General features: G+C 39.7%; 1 protein-coding gene across 1 annotated transcript in view; it reads right to left on the bottom strand.

The window, feature by feature from the left end:
• The window catches only part of MTMR10 (myotubularin related protein 10), a 39,669-nt gene extending 20,743 nt beyond the window's left edge, over positions 1–18,926 (bottom strand). Inside the window, exons 1-5 of the mRNA XM_065641407.1 lie at positions 18,308–18,926; positions 16,862–16,922; positions 4,471–4,607; positions 3,291–3,363; positions 1,495–1,637 (exon numbers count right to left, since the gene is read on the bottom strand). Coding sequence (XP_065497479.1) covers positions 1,495–1,637; positions 3,291–3,363; positions 4,471–4,607; positions 16,862–16,922; positions 18,308–18,367 — 474 coding nt within the window. The 5' untranslated portion in view covers positions 18,368–18,926. The remainder of the gene's footprint in view (positions 1–1,494; positions 1,638–3,290; positions 3,364–4,470; positions 4,608–16,861; positions 16,923–18,307) is intronic.
• Positions 18,927–21,323: the final 2,397 nt, after the last annotated feature.

The following is a 21,323-nucleotide window of genomic DNA, read 5'->3' as shown; positions in this document are numbered from 1 at the left end:
GGAGGCACTCTGATATGGAAACATGGCAACTGTTACACTTTTGGGCAGCACCAGTACCACCTTTATAACCACACAGATTCAGATCCTCTGGATCTCTAGAACTAGCTGTTCTTATCAAAAGACATCACGTTAGACCACGTAATTATAAATGTATAAAGCAAGCATTTCATAAAAACGTTTCACTTTTGGTCTTGCATAAGTAAATGCAGCCCCAAAAGTGCTAATGAAGTTTATTCTCTTTCCCCTCCTCCTCCAGGCTAATCACTCTTCTTAGCTGTGACAGCCAATTAGAAACACTTGCTATAAAGATATTGCAGTGGACAGGCTGCTCCAGGGAGATTTCAGAGAAGCAGAGAAAGGAGAATTGTCTGCTGAAAGACTGCCAAACATGAAAGATTACAAACAGCAAAAGCAGCAGGCAGGAAGGAACCTAGAAAAGTAGCAAGGAAAGAACAGTCTGCTGCACCATTGGTTTCTGCCCATGGATCTCAGTGAAGGGGTAAAAGGTAAAGAAGTGATGAACTGGTTCATCAGTTCCTCAGTTGATAACTGCAAACAGACACGTCTGGGCAGATGGTTCTTAGGACTTAGAGGGTTAAGCTCAAACTTTACCCTACTGAGAAGGAGAATTCTTAAGCTCTGTGAGCAAATTGGGTCATTCCTTACAGAACGATTGCTGTGCCACGCCTGGCCACAAAGTGGTGCCACGGAGGTCAGAGGAGCTGCAACTCCAAAAACCCATCACACCCATCAGAAGGAAGCTGGCGAGCCCATGTGATGTAGAATAACCATCTCTGATTAGCAGAAACTTATCGGGACCTTACCAGGTTCAATAACATTGTATGATTTTGTTGAGACTTACAATGAGTGTTGAAACTGGGAAGGGATGAAATTTCTAGGAATGTACAGACAGAAGTAATTCCTCTTGTCAAGAGGCATGCAAGACTTTTCTAAGAAAACGTTGAGAAAGAGCACATAGTATTATGTAGCTTAGACAAACGGGTTGTTTCAAGAGCTCGTTGGAGGACTTGCTGTGCGAAGCAAGTAAGTGTGTGTGTATGTAAGAGAATACATTTTAGCTATGGGTAAATTAAGTTTATGACTTGCAGAAAATGTATCAAAGTCTCAAACATTTTCCATACAAACATAAACATCTATCATATAGCTGCAAGGCAGCATTCCAACTTCAGTCTTTTAAAAGATTTGCTTAATAAATTAATAATTTATTAAACAAATAAATGTGTTATTACTAAAAGTACAACAGACATGACAAGAGACACAGGCTTATCTTATATGAAAAGAAATACATCATGTTAAATTTTTTACCAAATTTTTATTGTTAAAATCTAGATATTCTGCTGTAACAGAATGTGATTCATTTGCAGTTTTCTCCTTCTACTTCTCTATCAAAACAATAACCAAAATGTTCTTATTAGCATAGCTGTTGCTACTTGTAATGACTACAAAGCAAGATTTCATAAGAAGATAAAATACCTTTTTTGCACTTTCAGGACCCGCTTCATCAAAACGAAATCTGACAATACGGAAGTCTTTGCAATAAATTATTAATTCAGTTGGATTAAATTTAAGTTTTTGGTTGGGACCAAGTACCTTCTGCTTCCTCTTGGTGTCATTCACTGTAAATAAAAGACAAAGTTATTGGACTGTGTTTTGTAAGTATATAACTCAAGACTGGCTCAAACAGATACAGCAATGCTGCTACCAGAAGTTTCCATTTAATAGTATATTTCAGCTGTGCAACTGAGGTAGAAGAACCTCTGGGTTAAACTTAAGTACTTCCAGGGAACTCAAGTGTTTTAGGACACCTCCAGCTATTCAACTTCAAGGTAACAACCACAGAGCAACCCCTTCTGCAGCATAGGGTTGCTCCCCTAATTCTTATTAGTAAAAGCTTATGCTTCAATAAACTTAGGGTAAACCTGCATAACAGAAGAACAAAGAACAACCTCCTCAAGTGTGTGGCAGGCAATACTGCCCTCTCCCTCTAACGAGCTTGAAATCTCAATGGAAAAGCTAAACAGAAACTACTGTTCTTCTAAAGAAACTGCAAATGTTCACGCTATTTGACAGTTTGCAGGAACATGCACAAGAGTAAGCTGGAATCTGTCAGCCCTCAAGTTTCAAAATAAAAGCTATCTGTATTCTTCTCTCATTTAGGAACACCACGTTTCATGTGAGAGAGGACATAATTAATAGAACAATTATTCAAGGCTAGCTAGCTTTTCCCTTCTATTTAGCAAAATTTATTATATGAACATTTGTATGAGATGTTAAATAAGACAACTGCTACACCCTGTTTATAAACATATCTCCATACAAAATTGTCATTAACGGATGTGCAATACTGCTATTGTTGTCACTTCTACCTGGTATTTTTTGAAAAGGGGCAACAAATGTGGGCCTGTGCAACACCTTGTAACAGGTCAATAGCTCCTCTTCATTTAAAAAACAAACAATCAACATAAAACAAAACACCTTTCTTCATAATGTTCTTCTTCAGACATACATTAATCTTTTCACAGTGATTACAACCAGCTTCCAGAGTGGAAATGGATTATTGGATAACTTTGGGCACTGAAAGCTTACAAGTAATGATTTAAATTATTTACAGTCAGAAAACCAAACAGCCCATGCCGTAATCAGGATCTGAAAAATTATCAGTTATATGAAATTCTTCAATTATGAGATGAAAAACATTCTTTTTAACAAACAGGTTATCCTACAGTCTCCACCAAATCAAAACCTGGTTCTTCAAAATAAACGTTTTATAAGTTGTTTTTTCAGATTAAGATTTCTATTGTCTTTTGTAGATTTTTGAGGACCACAAGTTACTAACTTGCTAAGAAATAGACGGGATTGATAACTCAAGCATTTATGTTGTCAGATATCCCAGCTATGTGTAAATCGTGTAAACGATGTGCTTTTTGCAATCTAGTGTATTTAAAGGGAAGATATAAAAAAGTCGCTGACAAAATTTTGTGGTGCTGTAACAGGTGTCTCTCCTGCAATACCTGTTGACTCAGCATCATAGTTAAATTTAAAACCAATATAAAGACCCAACTAGACACGTCCACACCTGGCGCTTCAAGTTTTATTCAGATTTTAAGGATTTTATCCTAATTTTAAATAAACCAAATTCTTCAAATCAGGGAATATTAATGACATAAAACCCTAAGCACCAACAATTCAACACAACCTAACAATCAGTTAACAGCTTCGAACTGGGTAAGCTTAAAGCCTGTCACCATACTTAGCTATTTTTGACATACCTGTGACAATCTGCTCAATGCATGTCAGCGGGACATCATGTTCACCAAGGAGGAGGTTTTTATAATGGAATTTCTGCAACACATGAACTCATAGCTATTAATTGCAGTTCTGCAGTTCACAACCAGATACACAGCACACCTTTGAAGACTATGAGAAAAATCAGGCATGCCTAGACTTTGCTGACAGGTACCAGCCTTGCCTGTTCACAGGCAATTAGAGGTTGTGGAAACAGCTCTCTTGTGCTGGTGAGTGCACAGCAAAGAGTTTAGAAATCCCAGCGGAATAAACAAAATAACCCCACCACTTGCCCTGAATTTACTAGCCTCAAAAATTGCTAGTAGAAATTAAATACAATCTGAAGTGTAAAATAAATATGTGACCAAAAAACCCTCCAACTATTACTGTAACTATAGAAAGAAAAAAATATTACTTCAACTTTCAGAAATAAGTTTGGACAACTACTTCATTTCAAAAATTAATTTTTTGAAGGAACTTTGGTAAAACTTACCATTATAGAATAAGCATCTATCTACTTTCAGAGCTTTACAAACACCTAGTTAATGGAGTGTTTCTTTTACAAGCCCAAAACAAAAGTGAAAATGACATACAGCTCACAACTTGGATTTCCAAACAGTACTGTATAATCTGCTGTTCAAAAACTGGTTGAGGTTTTGAACATCACATGTTCTGCTTTGACAAAAGCCTGGTTCCTGTCTCCCCTCTTCTTGTTGCTTCATCTACAATGAAAACTCACTTCATGGTTACTGTGTCCTCTGCTTGCAATGCCAATAAAACCTGGACACATTAAAGGCTTTGCTGATCTGACGCATGTCTAGTCAAAGAAACATTTGCAATCACCTTCTTCAAGGAGGAACAAGTTTTTATATAATTCCCGCCTTACCTTTTGTAGAGCCACTTTCCAATGAAGCCTCCATAAAAAGAGGTAAATAGAGCTGGCTGTACTTCCATAGCAAACTTGCTCTGTTCTGACATTCTCAATGAAAGGATGGAATAGCAACACATTCAGAACAGGGCAGGGAAACTTCATCATTTAGACTGCCTTGTTTGAGAAGGCACCAGATTTAGATCAGATATGAGGCAGATTTGCTGTATTCAAACTAAATCCGTTTTACCCATCACATCTGTTGTCATGATGTAGTGATGCAAGTAATAACAAACCTGTAGTGGCATTGGGTCATCCGTAATAAAGGAAATCTTGAAGTTAGTGCAAACCAATTTGCCCCACAGGTCATATTGACTTGTATCTGTTGCGATGCATTTTCTTACAAAGTTTACTTCATTTACCACAATTTCACCTAAAACAGGAAAAGGGGAGGGGAAAAGAAAAGCCTATTAAATCTTGTAGCTACAATTCTAAGTCTGTACTACCAAGAAACGCCCAACTCTTTACCTGTTTCCAGTTATACACATCTTCTGGGTAAACCTGGAATTTAACTAATACCATTCCAGATAAAAAAAGAAAACTAGTGTTCCAAAGCAGACAATATTGTGTAGCAGTTAAAAGCAAAAAATAACCACGCACCACTTTCCCTATACGCAGAGATCAAAATCCTTTGTTTAAAGGACAGTATTGTCCAAACCAATGAATTTTTAATATTGAAGAATTGCAGATTTTGTACAAATGTACTTCGGCTAGTATTTATTTTAAAAACTGAAAACAGCTGGCTATTGTTAAGTACTTTGGAGAGTTTTATGAACTTCATTAATTCCAAATAATCACTCTACATCTAGTTTGGCATTTATAAACGGATTTTCAGGTAATTTCACAAAAGAAAAAACAGAACACAAACACAGTAAACACTCCTCACCATTTTGAAGTTTCTACTGTGACCCTCTAATGAAGGAAACCAACTATTTCCTTTTGCAAAGCAGAAGATCAGGTGAAGAAAAAAAAAAAAAGATTATGCTAATTCATCTGGGATAAGCTATGAAATAAAAACCACACAGGCAAATGAGACCGAGAACCATTTAAAAATAAAAGAAAAAGCTACGCAAAATGTTACTTTTTAGTTCCACAACAGAGGTTTCTGAAAGCTAAACAGTAATTTTATTCTTACCTCAGGAAATTAATTTGGTCATTTATTTTATGCCTGCATAGGGGTTTCAGCTTCTGTCATCAGATCAAGCACTTCCTTCTGTTGCTGTCCATCATAAATAGTGTGGGAGTGGAAGTGTGTTCCAGAAAAGCCTAATTTTATACTAGCTGCAGGTTAGTTTTTGTTTCTTTGTGGGTTTTGTCTTTTTTTGGGGTTTGGGTGTTTTTTTAAAAAAAAAAAAAAAAAAAATACCATGGATTAAAGATTCCTAAAGTCTAATTTGCTTGTAATAGGCTGGGCGTATTTAGTCCCAGTTGCCCGAAATGTCATCTCAGAGTGTCCTATGGTTTGCAACAAAACAGTCTGTTCTTTGGGTGACTCCCATCTGCTTCCTGATCCAGAGAATGTATTTCCTCAGCTAGTTATCGCTGCACCCAAGTCACCACACATGCAAAGAACCATCTCCAGCATCCCAAACGCCTGAGCGCAGCCGCAGCTTTAGCCAGTGCTGAGCCCCCGTCTCTGCCCGTGCTCCTCGCCCCGAGCTGCTCAGCTGAGCTGCCTCCTCGCGCTCTTGCCCCTGATCTGCTCAGCCCTCAGCCTGCAAGTCCGTAAGAGCAGCAGCAGAGTCCCAGCTTTCAGTGCAGCTGTGATAAACAGCTACAAAAATGTATTGGACTAACTTCATAGCCTTGAGCCAGCAGGATTATGTTGAGTATCCTGGGACCACGTGAAGATGTAGGGGGATAAGTTTCATGGTTATCATATACATGCAACTATCTATGCCAGAAGTGGCAAGGGTTGTGTAAATGCTCTATAGAGAGATGTGCTGGATCTTTAAAGTTTTTTCTCAAACATTACTAAGGTGTGGTTGAATAAGATTTTGAATTGGGGGGGGGAGAAATCTGATTCTGACAGCTTCAGTACAAACAGTTAAAGTTCAGCCAAGTCCACAGCAATTGAAAACTATGTCTTATAATGGGGTACATAAGAATGACATACCCTGTTTCTGTTAAACATTGTAACGAAAAAAAGTTTCAATACTTTTAGCAGAGTCTGGCTTGAGATTTCTTGATGTCCAGTATTTTTTTCTAATAAGCTGTTTACTTAAAAGCCCAAACTGTATATGAAAGCAATTCCTTCTCACGGTTGGTGTTAATCTTCAACTATTCGATGTCAAGTTCTCAGTCACATTCTGCCTGCAAAGCTTCCCCTCCGCACAAGTCACTTCTGCTATACCTAAATAGTTTTTATTCTTCCCGCTCTCAGTACCTCCAGAGTATCACTGCATTTCTAAAAGTTAAGGAGAGCCAAATACACCATGAAGTGCAACTTCCATAGGTAATTTTTTTTTTTTCCCCATATTATTTTTTTCTCTTACCTGGTATCAAGTGCAATATTTTTAGTATCACACAGAAGACACTCTTGCACAAATTACTACTACCAAACTATTTCAGTATTTCCTGTCTTTGATGCTACAAAACAGTAGATAAATGAGATCTATTACTGCTCTCATGCAAACTTCTTCAATTTTTATCTACTACAGTTTAAAACATGCCAGCTACATCATTCTTTTTTACCAAAGCCAGTCCTTTCTGCTTCCCTCCTCCATCACTCATAATTGCATGGCTATGCTACAACATGTTAATACTAACCCTATTTTAGTGCAACTTCATTTATTCTCATTTCATCCAACACAAACACATTCTGGATTTTTTGGCCTAGCTTCTCCTTTGCACTCAAGTTTTCAGCCCTAACACAGGACTGTCGATTTTGAACCCAAACATTATAATAAGACAAGACAGAGAGTGCATGCATACCTATTTCTACCAAAGGGTTTAAGCATCTACAACAAAGTGTGAAAAACTTTGCAATACAAATTTAATAGGTGCTGTTTTCAAAAGCCTCTAGAAACTGATTTTTTTTTTTAATGCAGGTTTGGAATTTTATATTGACCCAGCTTTTACTCCTCATTTGGACATCTATAACAAGCAATATTAAAAGGTGCAAACCTTCCGAACTTAAATTTAGGAAAGCAGATAAACAACATAAGTAGTACATGTTGGTTTTATACAATGAACCCTTCTTGTATTTGTAGTTGAGTAGGTGATTTTTCTATACAAGTGTCAACAACAGAGCTATTCAGAGATATTAGACTGCACATTTTTACAACGTCGCTGCTGCTTTTTTCCAGTAAACAGTCACAAGCTGTTCCAGACACCGAACAGCAGTCAACACTTCCATGTGACTCCAACAGTCACAGAATGATCTCAGGAGACAAAAGCATTTTGTTTAAACGCTGACAGGAAACCAGAAGAAAAATTACAGGTTGCCACCCTTATGTATAAAGCCCAATCCTGTTTAATAAAAATATTCCTACATGAATCACAAAAAATAAAACAAGAGACCGAAGGATCTATCTAGCTAACGCACCTTCCACTTAACTCACAGCCTCAGAAATTATTAAACTTCAGAAAAAAATCGGCCAAATCTCCCAAAAGCACATGCAATTTGCCTATTTTGGATGCTAAGACACTTCAGGGTATGTATCTAATCCACCATAATGAATAACCCACTACAATCCAAATACGATTCAGAAAGCACATGGGAATTGGAAACAATGACTGAAAATGCTGAATCCCGTGGTCAGCGGAACAGGCGATCAACAGGTATCCCGGCAGCTGCGCACCAGCCCCGGGCCTGTCCCGCCAGCCCGCAGCTCAGCCTGGGCTGGGCTCCAGGGCAACTGATTGCTGCAGCATTTGAAAATGCAATCCCTAATCGGGAATTGCCTAAAATAAAGGATGTTCTGTACTACATTGCCTACTACTGAACAAAATTTTTGTCACCTTTAGTGCCAGGCCCCACGGGATCAAGTTTAAGTTTTTTGTTTGTTTATCTTATGAAGGTAATTTGTAACTTACTATCAGGAACTCTTGATCTAATAACCTGCAAACACGCAGATCACACAAAATATCTAAACTAATTTCTTAGGTTTTTGTCTATTTTGTGCTGGTTTTATCACTGTTATCAATAACAGGGCAACCAGACAATAAATAAATCTGGTAGACCTGAAAAACTAAGCAAGAGCTGCTAGAATTAGCACTGTATTAGGACTTGTAATTGAAGATTTCTGTATTTTCTCTAGAGACAAGGGTCTGGATTCTTTACAGCAGTGGGAAATGCATATATAATCCTCCTCCATCTATATAGCCAGTTTTCATGTTTGTATTTTAAGATTCTGTATTATCTCAGCTTAAAATTCAAGAAACAAGCCAACAGAGACCTCAAGTCATTTCCAGGTTTTCAGTCGCTCACTGAAGCAGTTGCCAAACCCTTCCATCCAAAGGAGTTTCTAGCATAGTTTTGTTGCCTATGAATACAGAAGGAATACAGCAGAGCAGTGGAGCTTAAAACCTTGGTTTTGAGGGAAGAAGGCTGATAGAATAGCATCTAGGACCACAACCTTACTGCGGTGCAAGGTGAAACAGGCTGAACGGTATTCAAAAAAATCCAACGATACTGACTAAATACAAAAATGCTGCACAATGAAATAAAGTAACTGAGCAGTTTACATGGTGATGTATTTATACTGTACTATTTATACACCTCCCCATACATGCACAGAGAGACAGATTATGAGCACACATGCATACACACATATGTTAAAATGCTAACATACAATATTTCTAGCACATTAAGAACCTGATACTTACTAGAGGCAACAAACGGCTGAAATCAGACTCTATAAATGAATAATGCAAATCCTACAGGCTCCAGAAGCGTGCAGGTACCCTACGTACTGCTAAGGGAACTTTTTCAGTGCTATGTTAGAAGTATAAGAATAGATTTCTTAGTATAAGCTTTCTTTAATGAGCACTGAAGTTCTAAATCAAAATCTGAATATGTTTATAGTCTATGTTCAAGGTCTAACAGACTTAAGGACAACAGGGGGTACTAAATACTCTATGGAGTCATATAATTGCTGCCTAAATTCATAAAAACCTAGCACCTGAATACACTTAGGAAACTAAAATCCTGTTTCTCAGCTATAATGCTGATAGTGATTATACCCAGTCAAGACAACAGAAAAACAGCTTACGTGAAAGATAGTCTAAAGAGCTCACAATAGAAAAGCTGAATTCAAGTAGCCTCTTAACCATTAAAAATGCGCATTGATGAGTTCACTTGTATTTAGAAAGATCTGAGTCTAAAACTCCTCCAAAATGATTAGCAAATAATTAACTTCTGTACATTTCTGAGCAGGAATTCCAATAAAAACTTCATTAATGAAGTAACTGAAATCTATAACATCTTCACCCATGTAGCTGTCTTTTCTTAGCTGGTCTCTTGTAGAGAGAATACCAAAATTGTATGAGTTTATTAGTATGCACCAAGCATTTAGATGCCTCTAATCCACTTCTAAATGAATGTTCTGTTCAGTGTGCTCAGCCACTTCCAAACTCAAGAAAAAAGTATTTGTAAGCTCATGAAATAATTCTTTTCTCTCTTTTCAGATTTGCATGAGCTCTTACAATGTACTTACGGATTTAAGGTATGTGAAGACAAAAAAAGCTGCATGCTACTGTAGATACCATCCATCTTTTTTTTCCCCAAAACGATTTTCTAATACCTTCACAATTAGTTAAGAAATAGACTACATTTAATTTTCTGTACATCTGCAGAGAGCAAAAAAGTAAAAACAAAATTAAATGTTGTTCCAAAAGGACAGCTCAATAATGTGACTATTGGTGAATGAAAAGCCATTTGGATATATTCTGTTTGCATTAATTTTTAATAGGAGAACCTGGGATTTCTGTCAATAAATAACTCTAAGCACTGCACTGGTGTGTTTTAAATGCACAGTACCAAAAGAGCTTGCTTTGCCAATCTGATTAGAAAAATTGCTATTATCATATATGAAAAGTGTACAATTTCTCTAGTGTGTTAATAAACAGAAAAAGAGAGAGAGCATGACAAATGCTTAGCTAAATTTTAGAAAGGCTCAGTAACGAAAAAACAACAAAGAAAAGTGAAAACTTCTTGGTAAAAGTCTTCAAAGAACAAGCAACAAAATTAAAATCAGTACTTGTTCAATAATGGCTGATCTTTGTGAACCTCACAAAAGAAATTGACCACAGAAGGGATCTGAAAAGGTAATTGCATTTCTGAACTAGGACGGGATGCTCCACAAAAGCTCCCCCCATACCCCAGAAATGCAGCAAAGGACACAAGAACATAGAGCAGGCCACCAACAGGAGTTCACGTGGCAAGAAGGGAATATACATCATGAGCAACTTGTATTATCCCTAAAATGGAAATACTTCCATGTTCAATACCCATTCCCACCTCAACCCTTGTGCCAGCACTGCCATTTGTGAAAGACTTTGTTAGTCACATCAGAGAACTGATCCAGTTGAAATTAATTCTAACCATGTATTTTTTTCTTCCTTTTTGTCAGTCTTGATTTCATCAGAATTAACTCTGATCTGGCTTGTTCTTTGGTGGCACAAAAAATGGCAGCACCAAGTAGCTAAGAGGAACACTCACTTGTGAGGAGAAAAATAGATCAATAAAATGCTCCTTTTGGCATCACTATGTATTTTTAGGCTAAATTAAAATAACCCTACTATCAACCCATTTCCCCCCACTGCCAAATGTTTTAGCAATGATTTGGTCAGAATTCTGTAACATGAACAATAGACATGCCAGTGAAGAGAGAGAGTGTTGTGTGTTTTGCATATTTTTAGTCCGGCTACATAAACTACAGTAGATTCCCAAAGCCTGATTTTACCTAAACAATATAATCAGTAACAATTTTAGAGGACTGTGGTTCTCAGCCTGTTATTTTATAACTATGTCACCGATACAAGTTACAGATGCTGTTCTGAACTCCTAATATATTACTATGACTAGCATAAATTACTCAGGTTTGGCTTAATAAATCAATACAGAAACACATGTTCCTTAGAAACTGGTTCACTGAAGACTTACTTCATCAGAAGCAAATATAATTGCCAGGAGACAAAAACCCCAGTAGTTTGGTCAGCTGACAATTCAGAATCTACGCTAACATTTTATCCCCTTTCTGGACTTCAATGACTTGTGGCATTAAATATATGTGGGACAGAATGGGCAAAAACCAATTCCTTTGGAACCATTCTGCAAAATGCACATGCAGAAACACTAAAACATTTAATTTTAAAGCCTGTTCAGCCAACTACCTTTAAAGAATTATTTCCATATTGCCTTACAGCCAATCTGTTGCAAACAGGAAAGTATTTTTCTACGTATTTACGAATACTTAAAATATATTACTAGTCAGAAACTTTAAGAAGTGCCCTCTGTATACTCGTAACAAAGAAGGCAGAACAAACTGACTCCATCCAGTAAAATCCACTTCTAGGACTGTATTTAGAACTTAGATTCTACATTCAGACTGCCTTGGTAGTACTTACACCAAGCCTTAAAAAAAGCAAAACCGAAAACAAACAAGCAGTTAACTGAATCCAAACCATGCCTGAAAATTTACTTTGAGTAAAACAAACAAAAAAAACTATAATAGAGTATTTACTACATACTTACTGTAAGTGATGCTTCATTTATTCCAAATATGTCAAATGCTTGTTTCATCTTTAAACTTCTTGCAGTATGAAAGATTAGTCTGCAGAAAGCTGCTGGTTTGGATTTCAAATCTAGAATTTGAAATTCTCATAACTTATTTAAATAAAACTTTTGGTAATCTTCTTGGTGTAGACCAAAACCAAAGCTTTAGGGGATTGTATTACTTTCCAAATCGCCATCTGATTTTCTAATCTGGCCGTTCTGAAATGTTTAAAATAATTGCATAAACTTGTACGACACCTATTCCTGAAAATGAGTTGAAATTACAAAGCAATTTCACTTACTTGTTTTTAAAGTTAGAGTGTGGTATTAAACAAACAAACTTTTACAGTAACATTTCAATTTCAAATAAGAAACTTGATGCAGAGAAAAACCCTAACCCTGCAATATGATGTCTTAATCAGCTGCGCAATGAGTAAGAGAGCCTGGCTAGCACACAAGACTGGAAATGAGAATCAACAACTGAATGTGCTTTGGAAACAATCAAAAACAGGCTTCACTGAAGCTCTATTCAGTTATTATCAGCATTGACAGGCTATCGCTACTCACCATCAACAGAAGAACATCCTTAACAGATCAAGCAATACCTGCTTGAATACAAACAACTCATTCCAGAAAGGCAGATGGAAAAGGCACTGACACTAACAGCATTACTACTTGTACCAAGCAATTAAACAATCCCAGTTTCCCCTTTAAGGTGTTAAACCCAAATGACTCCTAACACACAAGAAAGGCAAACCTGGCAAATCTCTGGGGTTACACATTAACCTCACTAACGTGGTCCCTTATTTCTTACCCTCCCAGCCCCAGTCTCAGTGCTGGTATCATGCACTCACACCGCATCACCATGACCTCTGCTCCGCAGCTCTGGGACACCACAAACCAAATCAAAATGCCAAGAAAGATGTGCAGGGGTTCAAAGCAGTCAGGAGTGAACATACCTGGGGTACTAATGCACAAGGGTGCCTGAGCAGGAAGCGTACTTTCCTTCTCCTATCACGAGATGCATTACAGCTGCTCTGGAACACATGACTTAATGTACTAAGGATTTGCAGAAAGCAGAGGGGAAAAAAAAAAAAAAAAAGAGCTAGGAGCCAACTTCCGAGAGAATCAGAAATCAGACACTTCTGAAAGATTAAAACTTTCCATGATACAGTTTTAAAAACCTCCCACGATTAAATTTTTTTACAGTCCATTGCCTATCAAAAGGCACCTGTACACAAAAAAAGCAAACTAAATACAAAAAGCAGATGATAAAGCCAAACAGATTGTCATCATTAAATAAAAGCCAAATATAACCAGTGGCAAAAACCCTGAACACAATATTTCATTCCACCTCAACAAGAACACTGCACAACTGGAAAATGTTCAGAGGTAATCAAAAGGATGATTAAAGATATGGAAAGCTTCCTTCTTAGGACCAACTAAGACAACTAAGCTAGACAGAAGCAAAACAGCAATCTTAAAGATAAAAAATTCTACTCTAGTTCTGTTTATTTCTATAATTTTACCGTATAAGGTTTAAACAACAACTACTAAACCATTGCTAGATGTTTTGTAAAAACTTAGAGGTAGCAACTACTAACTTAATCTACTAGCAAATTAGTATACTGAGCAAAACTTTAAAATAATTACTACAAGTGGGTATTAAGATTTAGGAAGAACCATGCTTTTCTCACACTTCATCAGATGTTCCATTAGTTACATAACCTCCTGCAGAACATCCTGTGTGAGCAACAGTGAGGAAGGACCTTTTCACCTGATCTTGCCTAAAGCACGGTGCAGCACCACGTACAGTACAGACACGGGGCCGGTTTGTTATCCACCTGTGTGTCACCCCTCTCTGCACGCTGCTGTGCCATTCCAGTCATGGAAACACACACTGCTTTACACTCCGGTTATGTTGTACCATTTTTTCAAATGCTGAAGTCGACGTCTCAAAAATGCTATAGACATTGTGGAAAACAGGCTACAATTGATTACCAGAACAAAACACACCAAGTTTAACAACTTTAACTTCATTCTTCCCTAAAGTACACAAGCTCATTTCCTACTAGCCAGGCAAGGCACTTTAACGGAATGACCGGTAGCCTACCTGCTATTTCTCTGTTTTTCCTCTTTGACATGCTTATAAAACAAGCTATGCAAACAAACAAAGGAAACAAAAGTGAAACTGTTATGCAGGCCAACTCTTCAACTAAGTGCAAAACCTCTTGATCAGAGCGCTACACTGGGAGAACAGAGCTGCAGAAAGAAAAATAAAACATTTTTATAACTCCATCTTAAACCCATGTCATGTGTTTTGTAATGAAATTATAACAAATCCTATAAAATTGTACGCTTTTCCCTACTGCAGTATCAGTGTTGCTACTTACAACCAAGGTTTTCACTTGCTTTAAATGATGTTTGTTGCTTTTCCTAATACACCTCCTTGTTTTGTAACCTGACTCATGCTATTTCCATCTCTGGAACTCCCTCTCCTAACCTCCACTGCACAGAAATACAAGTTAAACAGTAGGGCATTTAGCTACTTTTGCATTTCAATTTTTAGTAAGCTACGCCCTCAAAGTGACTATGTTTTACAATCAAAGGCTTAATACAACTATTTGCAGTTTTTGAAGATTACTAAAGCCAGTAACTGCTTGTGCTAATATTACTTAATTCCAAAAGAACTCCTTAAAACCCCCACCAATTAAAAAAGCATAACAAACAGCCACTCAGATTTAACTCTGTTCCTGAGAGCAAATGCAACTTCACACAACTATTAAGGAGAGGATATTAGGAATACCATACCCAAACTGTACTTGCAAGGGAGTACAAGTCAGCCTTAATATAATTAAATGAGTTGGAATTTGGCCAGAAACTTGGGTTATGACAAATCTAAAAGCCAGCCTATCCAACAGTACAATGCGTACTTGTTTATACACTTTTCTACTGCACCATTGGATGGCAGGAAAAAAAAAAAAGGAAAAATAAAAGTGTTTAGGCTGGTGCTTAACTTGAAACAGGAAGAGTTTCATTTAAGTCATTTAAAATAAGTCACTTCTAAACTCCACCCCACCCTAATACACTGACTCTAACAAAAATGCAAAGATTTTGTCAGAGCTACTCTGTGGCTGTACAGAACAGTGAATTTTATTACGAAATAATTCAAAATAACACCTTAGAATGATAAGGAGGTAGAAGTTTTAATTCTGTGGTGAGTCATACTCTTTCAATCTGTTTCTATATAACCTGGGGCAACTTACTGCAAATGTTCCACAAGCCATCAAATGTTGATTTCAAAGAAAGTGCAGACAAGGGAAATAATGCAAACACGGGATAAATATAAGCCAGTTGAGAAAAAGAACCACCAGTCAGCACCATTTTAAGTGTACTTCATAGTTTCACAAATCAAGAATGAACTACACTGCAAAAAGTTCCTGCACAGAAATTGTTTCCTCTCACTGTTAATGCACATGACCCACAGTAAAGGCAAGACATGTTACATTTTGAGAAAAGCAATCTCGTACTGCCTTGCAGTTTCTGTGGAATGTCTCAGAGAAGAACATGCAGTCACTTCCTTGTGAGTCAAAGACCTTGGAAGAATATCAACTGCAACATAACCAATAAGATGCCAAGTGGTAAGCAGAAGTTTTGCAAGCATAAAAATATAACTGTATTTCAAATACCGAGCAATCTTAGCAACGTTTAGCAAATTTAGGGTATTTATGCCTCAAGCAAAAATCCGTATTATTTTGTTGCATGAAGAGTGTCAGTTGGCCTTTGCTCTTTCAGCTGAACCTCTTCCACAATATTTCTGCCTCTTAAGTTTAAGGTACTTCACTAGACCATATCACATATTAATTAGTACTGCTTAATTAACAACAGTCCCATATGAAGCAGTGACAAAAATAATTTAAGAGTAACTTGTTTATTCTATTGATCACTTTGAAAATTAACACATTTTAGCAACTTAGACATGATGGCAATAGCTTCCTACATTAGTATGTGCATGGATATTGATATCTGTTGACTTATAATCTGATTACTAAGAAAAAAAGGCAGTATACCACTGTTTTAAACTCAAAATTACCCTTTGAAACAACAAGCCAAATTTATTACTGTGATGTACAGTTTGGAATGAAAGTAATCTTGAGAACAGTAGATTGTTTCTTTGGTATCTGAAAAAGGCTTTTAGAAATCCTCATTCATCAAAATGTCACCTACCAAAGATTATTTCTCATTTAAAATCTGAAAGTCGCAAATAACCTACAGTTTCATAAGCATGTAACTATGAACAATAATAAAAACATTACTTTTCTCATCCACACACTAAAAAGGGTATTCTGCATAGGTTTAAAGACACAAATACTCAAATTACATAACAGCTGCATATTCAATAAGAGTAAATGAATAAAGACAGTGTTAGACGTTTTCTGATACAGAAGTCAAGCATACCTACCTACTGGAAATTCTATGAATGTTTTTCTTTAAATAAAGGAAGACTACAACACATGCTATTGTAGTAGGTTCTGCACACAGGTAAAGGTCTGACTATCTGACAAAAATATAACTATTATTAGTCTTCCAAAAGGTCTCCTAAATATTACAGAACTTACAATTATTTGATTTCAAACACTCACAATAAAACCAAGATGTTATTCTACATGTAGTAAAGCATTACACAGGCTTGTATAGCCAATGTATTTATTTAGTGTTTCAGGCAGGTTAGAACAATTTTCTACAGACACAAATATCATCAGATTTTCCCACATGGAAGTCAGGTACCACATTAAGATTAAAATATACCAAAATCAATAATCATAGTAAAATAGGGAAAACAATTTACATTTTACCAATTCTATTATAATAAACACGTATCTGTCAAATTCCTGATATATGCTTACCTGGCAAAAGTACTGGTTCCAGTTTTTTAATCCTTGGTTCTGATGCTATATGGTCTTCAGGCTGAAAAAAAAAAAAAAGGAGAATCAGAACTTGACAGTCAGACATGATTCTGATCTATTTAGACAACGGAGAAAGCTCTCTTTCTGACTTAGAAACCCAACATTAAACAGCTAGGATCCAATCATAGAAACAGTTTTCTGTAAATGCATTAATATTTTTGTGTATGTTTAGCTTTGTACCAGAAGAATAATATAATTTATAAAGTACAATGTTTAACTAATTAAGTAACCAAGGCTGTTACAAGACACAGGACGAACAAAAAGAAGTCTGGCTTGACATTCCATAAAGGCTCAAGTCCTACAACGAGCTTTACACAGATACGGACACTAAAGTTTGCACAAAACTCTCTACCAACTTTTAACATGCGTGACTTTCCAACACGGGAAAATTTTCCAAAACAACAAGGCCTAGAACACATACGTGCCTAGTTTGCATTTTAATTCCAAACCTTAAAAATAGAAATCCCGAAAGACTGCAACCTTCAGTGAAATAACCTTAATGCCTACGGTTCCTATCCTGACAGTGATAGGGCCAGGAATATCCAGAACTAAGTTCAACAACATTTCACTTTTACCAAATTGTGAAAATGCAAAAATGAGTCAACATGTCAAACGTGTTGCTAGGAGAGGTCCTGCCTTGTCCAAAATAAATAAATAAAGATCACTTTCTGACAAGTGCACACCCAGACCACACAAAAAATCCTGGTAGTTCTACTAAAAATACTTGATACTATATGTGTGATACGTAGCATTCTACAATATATACTTGATATATATGTATACACCCTTGATTTTCTTATTTATGCCATCAGCCAAGTTTTAAATGTGAAATGATGGCTACAGTGAGAGTTTAATCACTGGCGTAACAGACAAGCACCAGCTGTTTTCTACTCAAGTATTTCACAGCACGAATGTGGATCCCGCGGAGCCCACCCAGCACAAAGGGGAAAGCGAGCCCAAACACCTGAAGCATTATTCTAACTTTCCAAAATAATCTCACACTGGCCGGTTTTAATCAACACAAGACTTCATTTTGATAGGAGTTCTACTCCCGGAGCGGAGCCTGTGCTTGTCACGGGCTCGCTTTACGTTTGTGCCTGACTCCAAAGGCCAGGAGGCCAACGGGCTGCACAGCTTTTGTTTCCCTGCGCTACGGGGGCTTCCAGGGGCTCCTCGGCCGCCCCGCAGAGACGCCGAGGCGCTGGCTTCCCAGCCGCGGGGCCGAAGCTCCGGGCAGAGCCCCGGGCGCCCCGCGGGCCCCACGCCGGGCCGGCCCGGCCGCCGCGCAGGGAGGGCAGCCCCGCGGCGGCACCTCGGCCAGGGCCAAGGACGGGGCCGGGAGGGGAAGCGCCGAGCAGGTCGCTAGTGGCAATAAAAGGCTGTTACCTGAGGCAGCGGCAGAAGGTAGGACTTGAAGGTGGGTTTGGGCTGCTTGAGAGAAAACATTGTCGCTGCCGGCGAGCGGGGAGGGAGCGGCGGGTCGGGCCGGGCCGGGCCCAGGAGGCCCCGTCCCGCGGGGGCAGGCTGTCGGCGCCCGCCGGCCCAGGCCTGGCGCCCCGCGGCCACTCGGGGCTGCGCGCTCCCAGTCACACGGCGGCAGCCCCGGCGGGCGGCGGCGGAGGCGGCCCCAGCGCACCCTCCTTCCCCAAGGGAGGAGTCAGCCGCCTGGGCAGGCCCGGCCTGGGGCTGCCCCAACCCCTCATGGAGCCCCCCGCGGCTCCCTCCGCCTCCCCGAGAGGGCGGCCGCCTGCCGGCCCAGCGGCTCTCTACCGCCGGCGGCGAGCGGGCGGCCCCGGCGGGCGGCGGGCTGAAGCGGGCTCTGCCGGGCCGGCCATGTTGGGGGGAGCGGCCTCCCTACGGCGGCGCGGAGGGCCCAAGCGGCCGCGGCCCGGCAGGGGCCGTTAGCCCGCGCCAGCACCCGGGTAATTAGCGCTTTGTCCACTTGAACGGGCACGTCCTGGCACGGCAACGACAGCCAGCACTGCTATGTCCGAGCAGACCGACAGACGGGGGAGGTTACCGAATCTCGGCCGCTCCGCGAGCCCCCGCACACCCGTGCCGTCCCGGGGGTGGAGCCGCCCACGGGCCCGCGGGTGGGAGCCCCGGGTCAGCACCGCCCCTGGGCGAGCGGCTGGAACTGCCTCTCCTGCTGGCCCCCGGGAGAGAAAAGCGATCATAAATACAGCGGTTGCGGGGGGATGTTAAAATGGGGGCTGAAGCAGAGGATTTCCACAGATCGGCCTCCGCATAGAGCCTGCAAAGGCAGGTTTTTATTGCGATCCTGGGGTCTCAGATCACAGTAAAAATCCAGCTCCAGCATGAATCAACTACAGCCGTGGCATGTATGTGATCTATGGGTGAAGCCATGCTGACAGCTGGAGGTGGATGCGGAACACCTGCGTGGCTCCCTCTCCTGAAGCTTTCCGTGCGCTAATGGATTGCTCACTTGAGCTTCCCTAGGAGATAGAGGTAAAGCAGTTGCCCACCTAAACTGCCAAAATCTATCACTGCTATGTCGTTTGGTAAGTAAGAAACTGAGTAACTACTCACATTTGTTTAGTGGCCCTGGCACCCTTAGAGGTCCCTGTTGAAGGTGGCTGTGTGAATGAACACTGACTGCAACAAACTCACCCTCCGCAGTGGAAAGACCTCCTACAAGAAGCAGCAATTTGGATAGAAATGTGGTTTAATTGAGAGCCCCAGAGTGGGACCACACAGGTCCAACAGCTGTGAGACCTAAGGAGGAGGCAGAGCCTGGATCTCCTGCCAGTGGTCCGAGTACAAAAGAACTGGGTAAAACCAGCCAGGCCTCGTCCCGCTGCGTTGGGCAGGGTAGGAAGGGCTGCTGGTTCCTGCGCCTGCCGGTGCTCCACAGCAATGGCTCCGGCTATAAGCCAAGCGCAGTTCATTGCAAAGCCCATCGCTTAGGAGCAAGAGTTGAACACAAGGACCTGCCAAACTAACTGTTGGTATTTGGGCACTGTAGCCTCACCTTATTAAAGAGCATGGTTTTAAACTGCATACTGTCATTTTTCTCTAACAGCTCACATGAAAAATAACATCAGTAAAGGCCTGCTACAGTACAGTACTGTTGGAATATCACCATAACATATAGTAAAGAACTAGAAGACTCCAGAAAAACAGACACATTTTTGGACACAAAATGGTACATGCAGCACCCAGCATCAGCCACAGCATCAAGGTCTTCCCTTACTATCATGAACAGGAAGCGCATTACATTGCATTATAGACCCTGGGATTTTCAATGAAAGAACAGACTTTAGGGCACAATCTGGATTCCCCAGCTAAGATGAAGTGCCTCATTGATGCCAGCAGGGAGGGAAGGTTTGAACAGCGAGGAGGAAAACAACCCACCAATACCTGCCTAGATCAAGGAAAGAAGTATGCGTGTATACATTCAAAGCTACTCAGCAGCCCAGGGAAGAACACCACAACCATACACTACTCTTGGACTTGCAGGTGGAGAAGATAAAAAGAATTCCATCATGTAGGTTTTTTAAATCAACTGCAACTCCTTGCACAAGGGTCACATCTTATTTGGTGTTGGCAGATAGTTCTCTTCACTTTATCCTGTAATTTCACATATAAGATTTTTAATTCATGCTGCAAACATCATTGTCTAGGTGGCATTATTCAGCCTGGCACAGTCTCAGGCTCAGCCCCTGTCCATTTTAAAGAGTGCACTGTGCTGCAGAAGCTGCTGGTGGTGTAACACTGAATGCCCAACAGTGCTGTGAGAGCGAGCCACAGCTCCTCTCCTGCCAGTGACTTACCCCTTTCACAAGCTAAATCCCTTGGATGTTTGGTAAGTGAGAAATACTTTGGGACATGCCCTCATTTTTATTCTTCTTTAAAGTTTTTTCTTCATTTTCAGAACACTATTGAAGGGAAGTTAAAGTCAGAAAAGGGGGAAGAGAAAGCAGAGGAAGGCAGAAACTGCCCAAATCAGCTAGGCTTGAAATTGCATATAACAAATTTGCCAGTAGTATTAAAAATGACAATTTTTTATACTACATCAGAATTACAAGAGTGTTCCTGCAGCAGCACAGAGCCTTCTGAGGAGTGGCTGCAAATGCAATCTTACGCTTGAAGGAATGAGCATAGGATAGCACAAATTTCCATTGAGGACTGCACTGACACACTTAAATTGCAGCGCTGTTCTGGAAAGGAACAAACAAAATCAAAACTCAGCTCTCCATAAACATAAGATCACAAGATTTGTGAGGGTTGTTGTTGGAACTTGTCACAAGTTACCACTGGAAGAGTTTTATGCCAATGGGAGGAGCAAGCTGATTTGACAGAAGTACTTTAGAGGAGCAAGTTAATTCTGTCACAGCTTGCAGTGAGTTACAAACAGGCATTGCAGACAGGCTGAGCAGGA

This window comes from Caloenas nicobarica, chromosome 10 (genome assembly GCF_036013445.1).
Source record: "Caloenas nicobarica isolate bCalNic1 chromosome 10, bCalNic1.hap1, whole genome shotgun sequence".
Classification (NCBI taxonomy): domain Eukaryota; kingdom Metazoa; phylum Chordata; class Aves; order Columbiformes; family Columbidae; genus Caloenas; species Caloenas nicobarica.
This window is presented reverse-complemented; position numbering and strand designations above follow the sequence as displayed.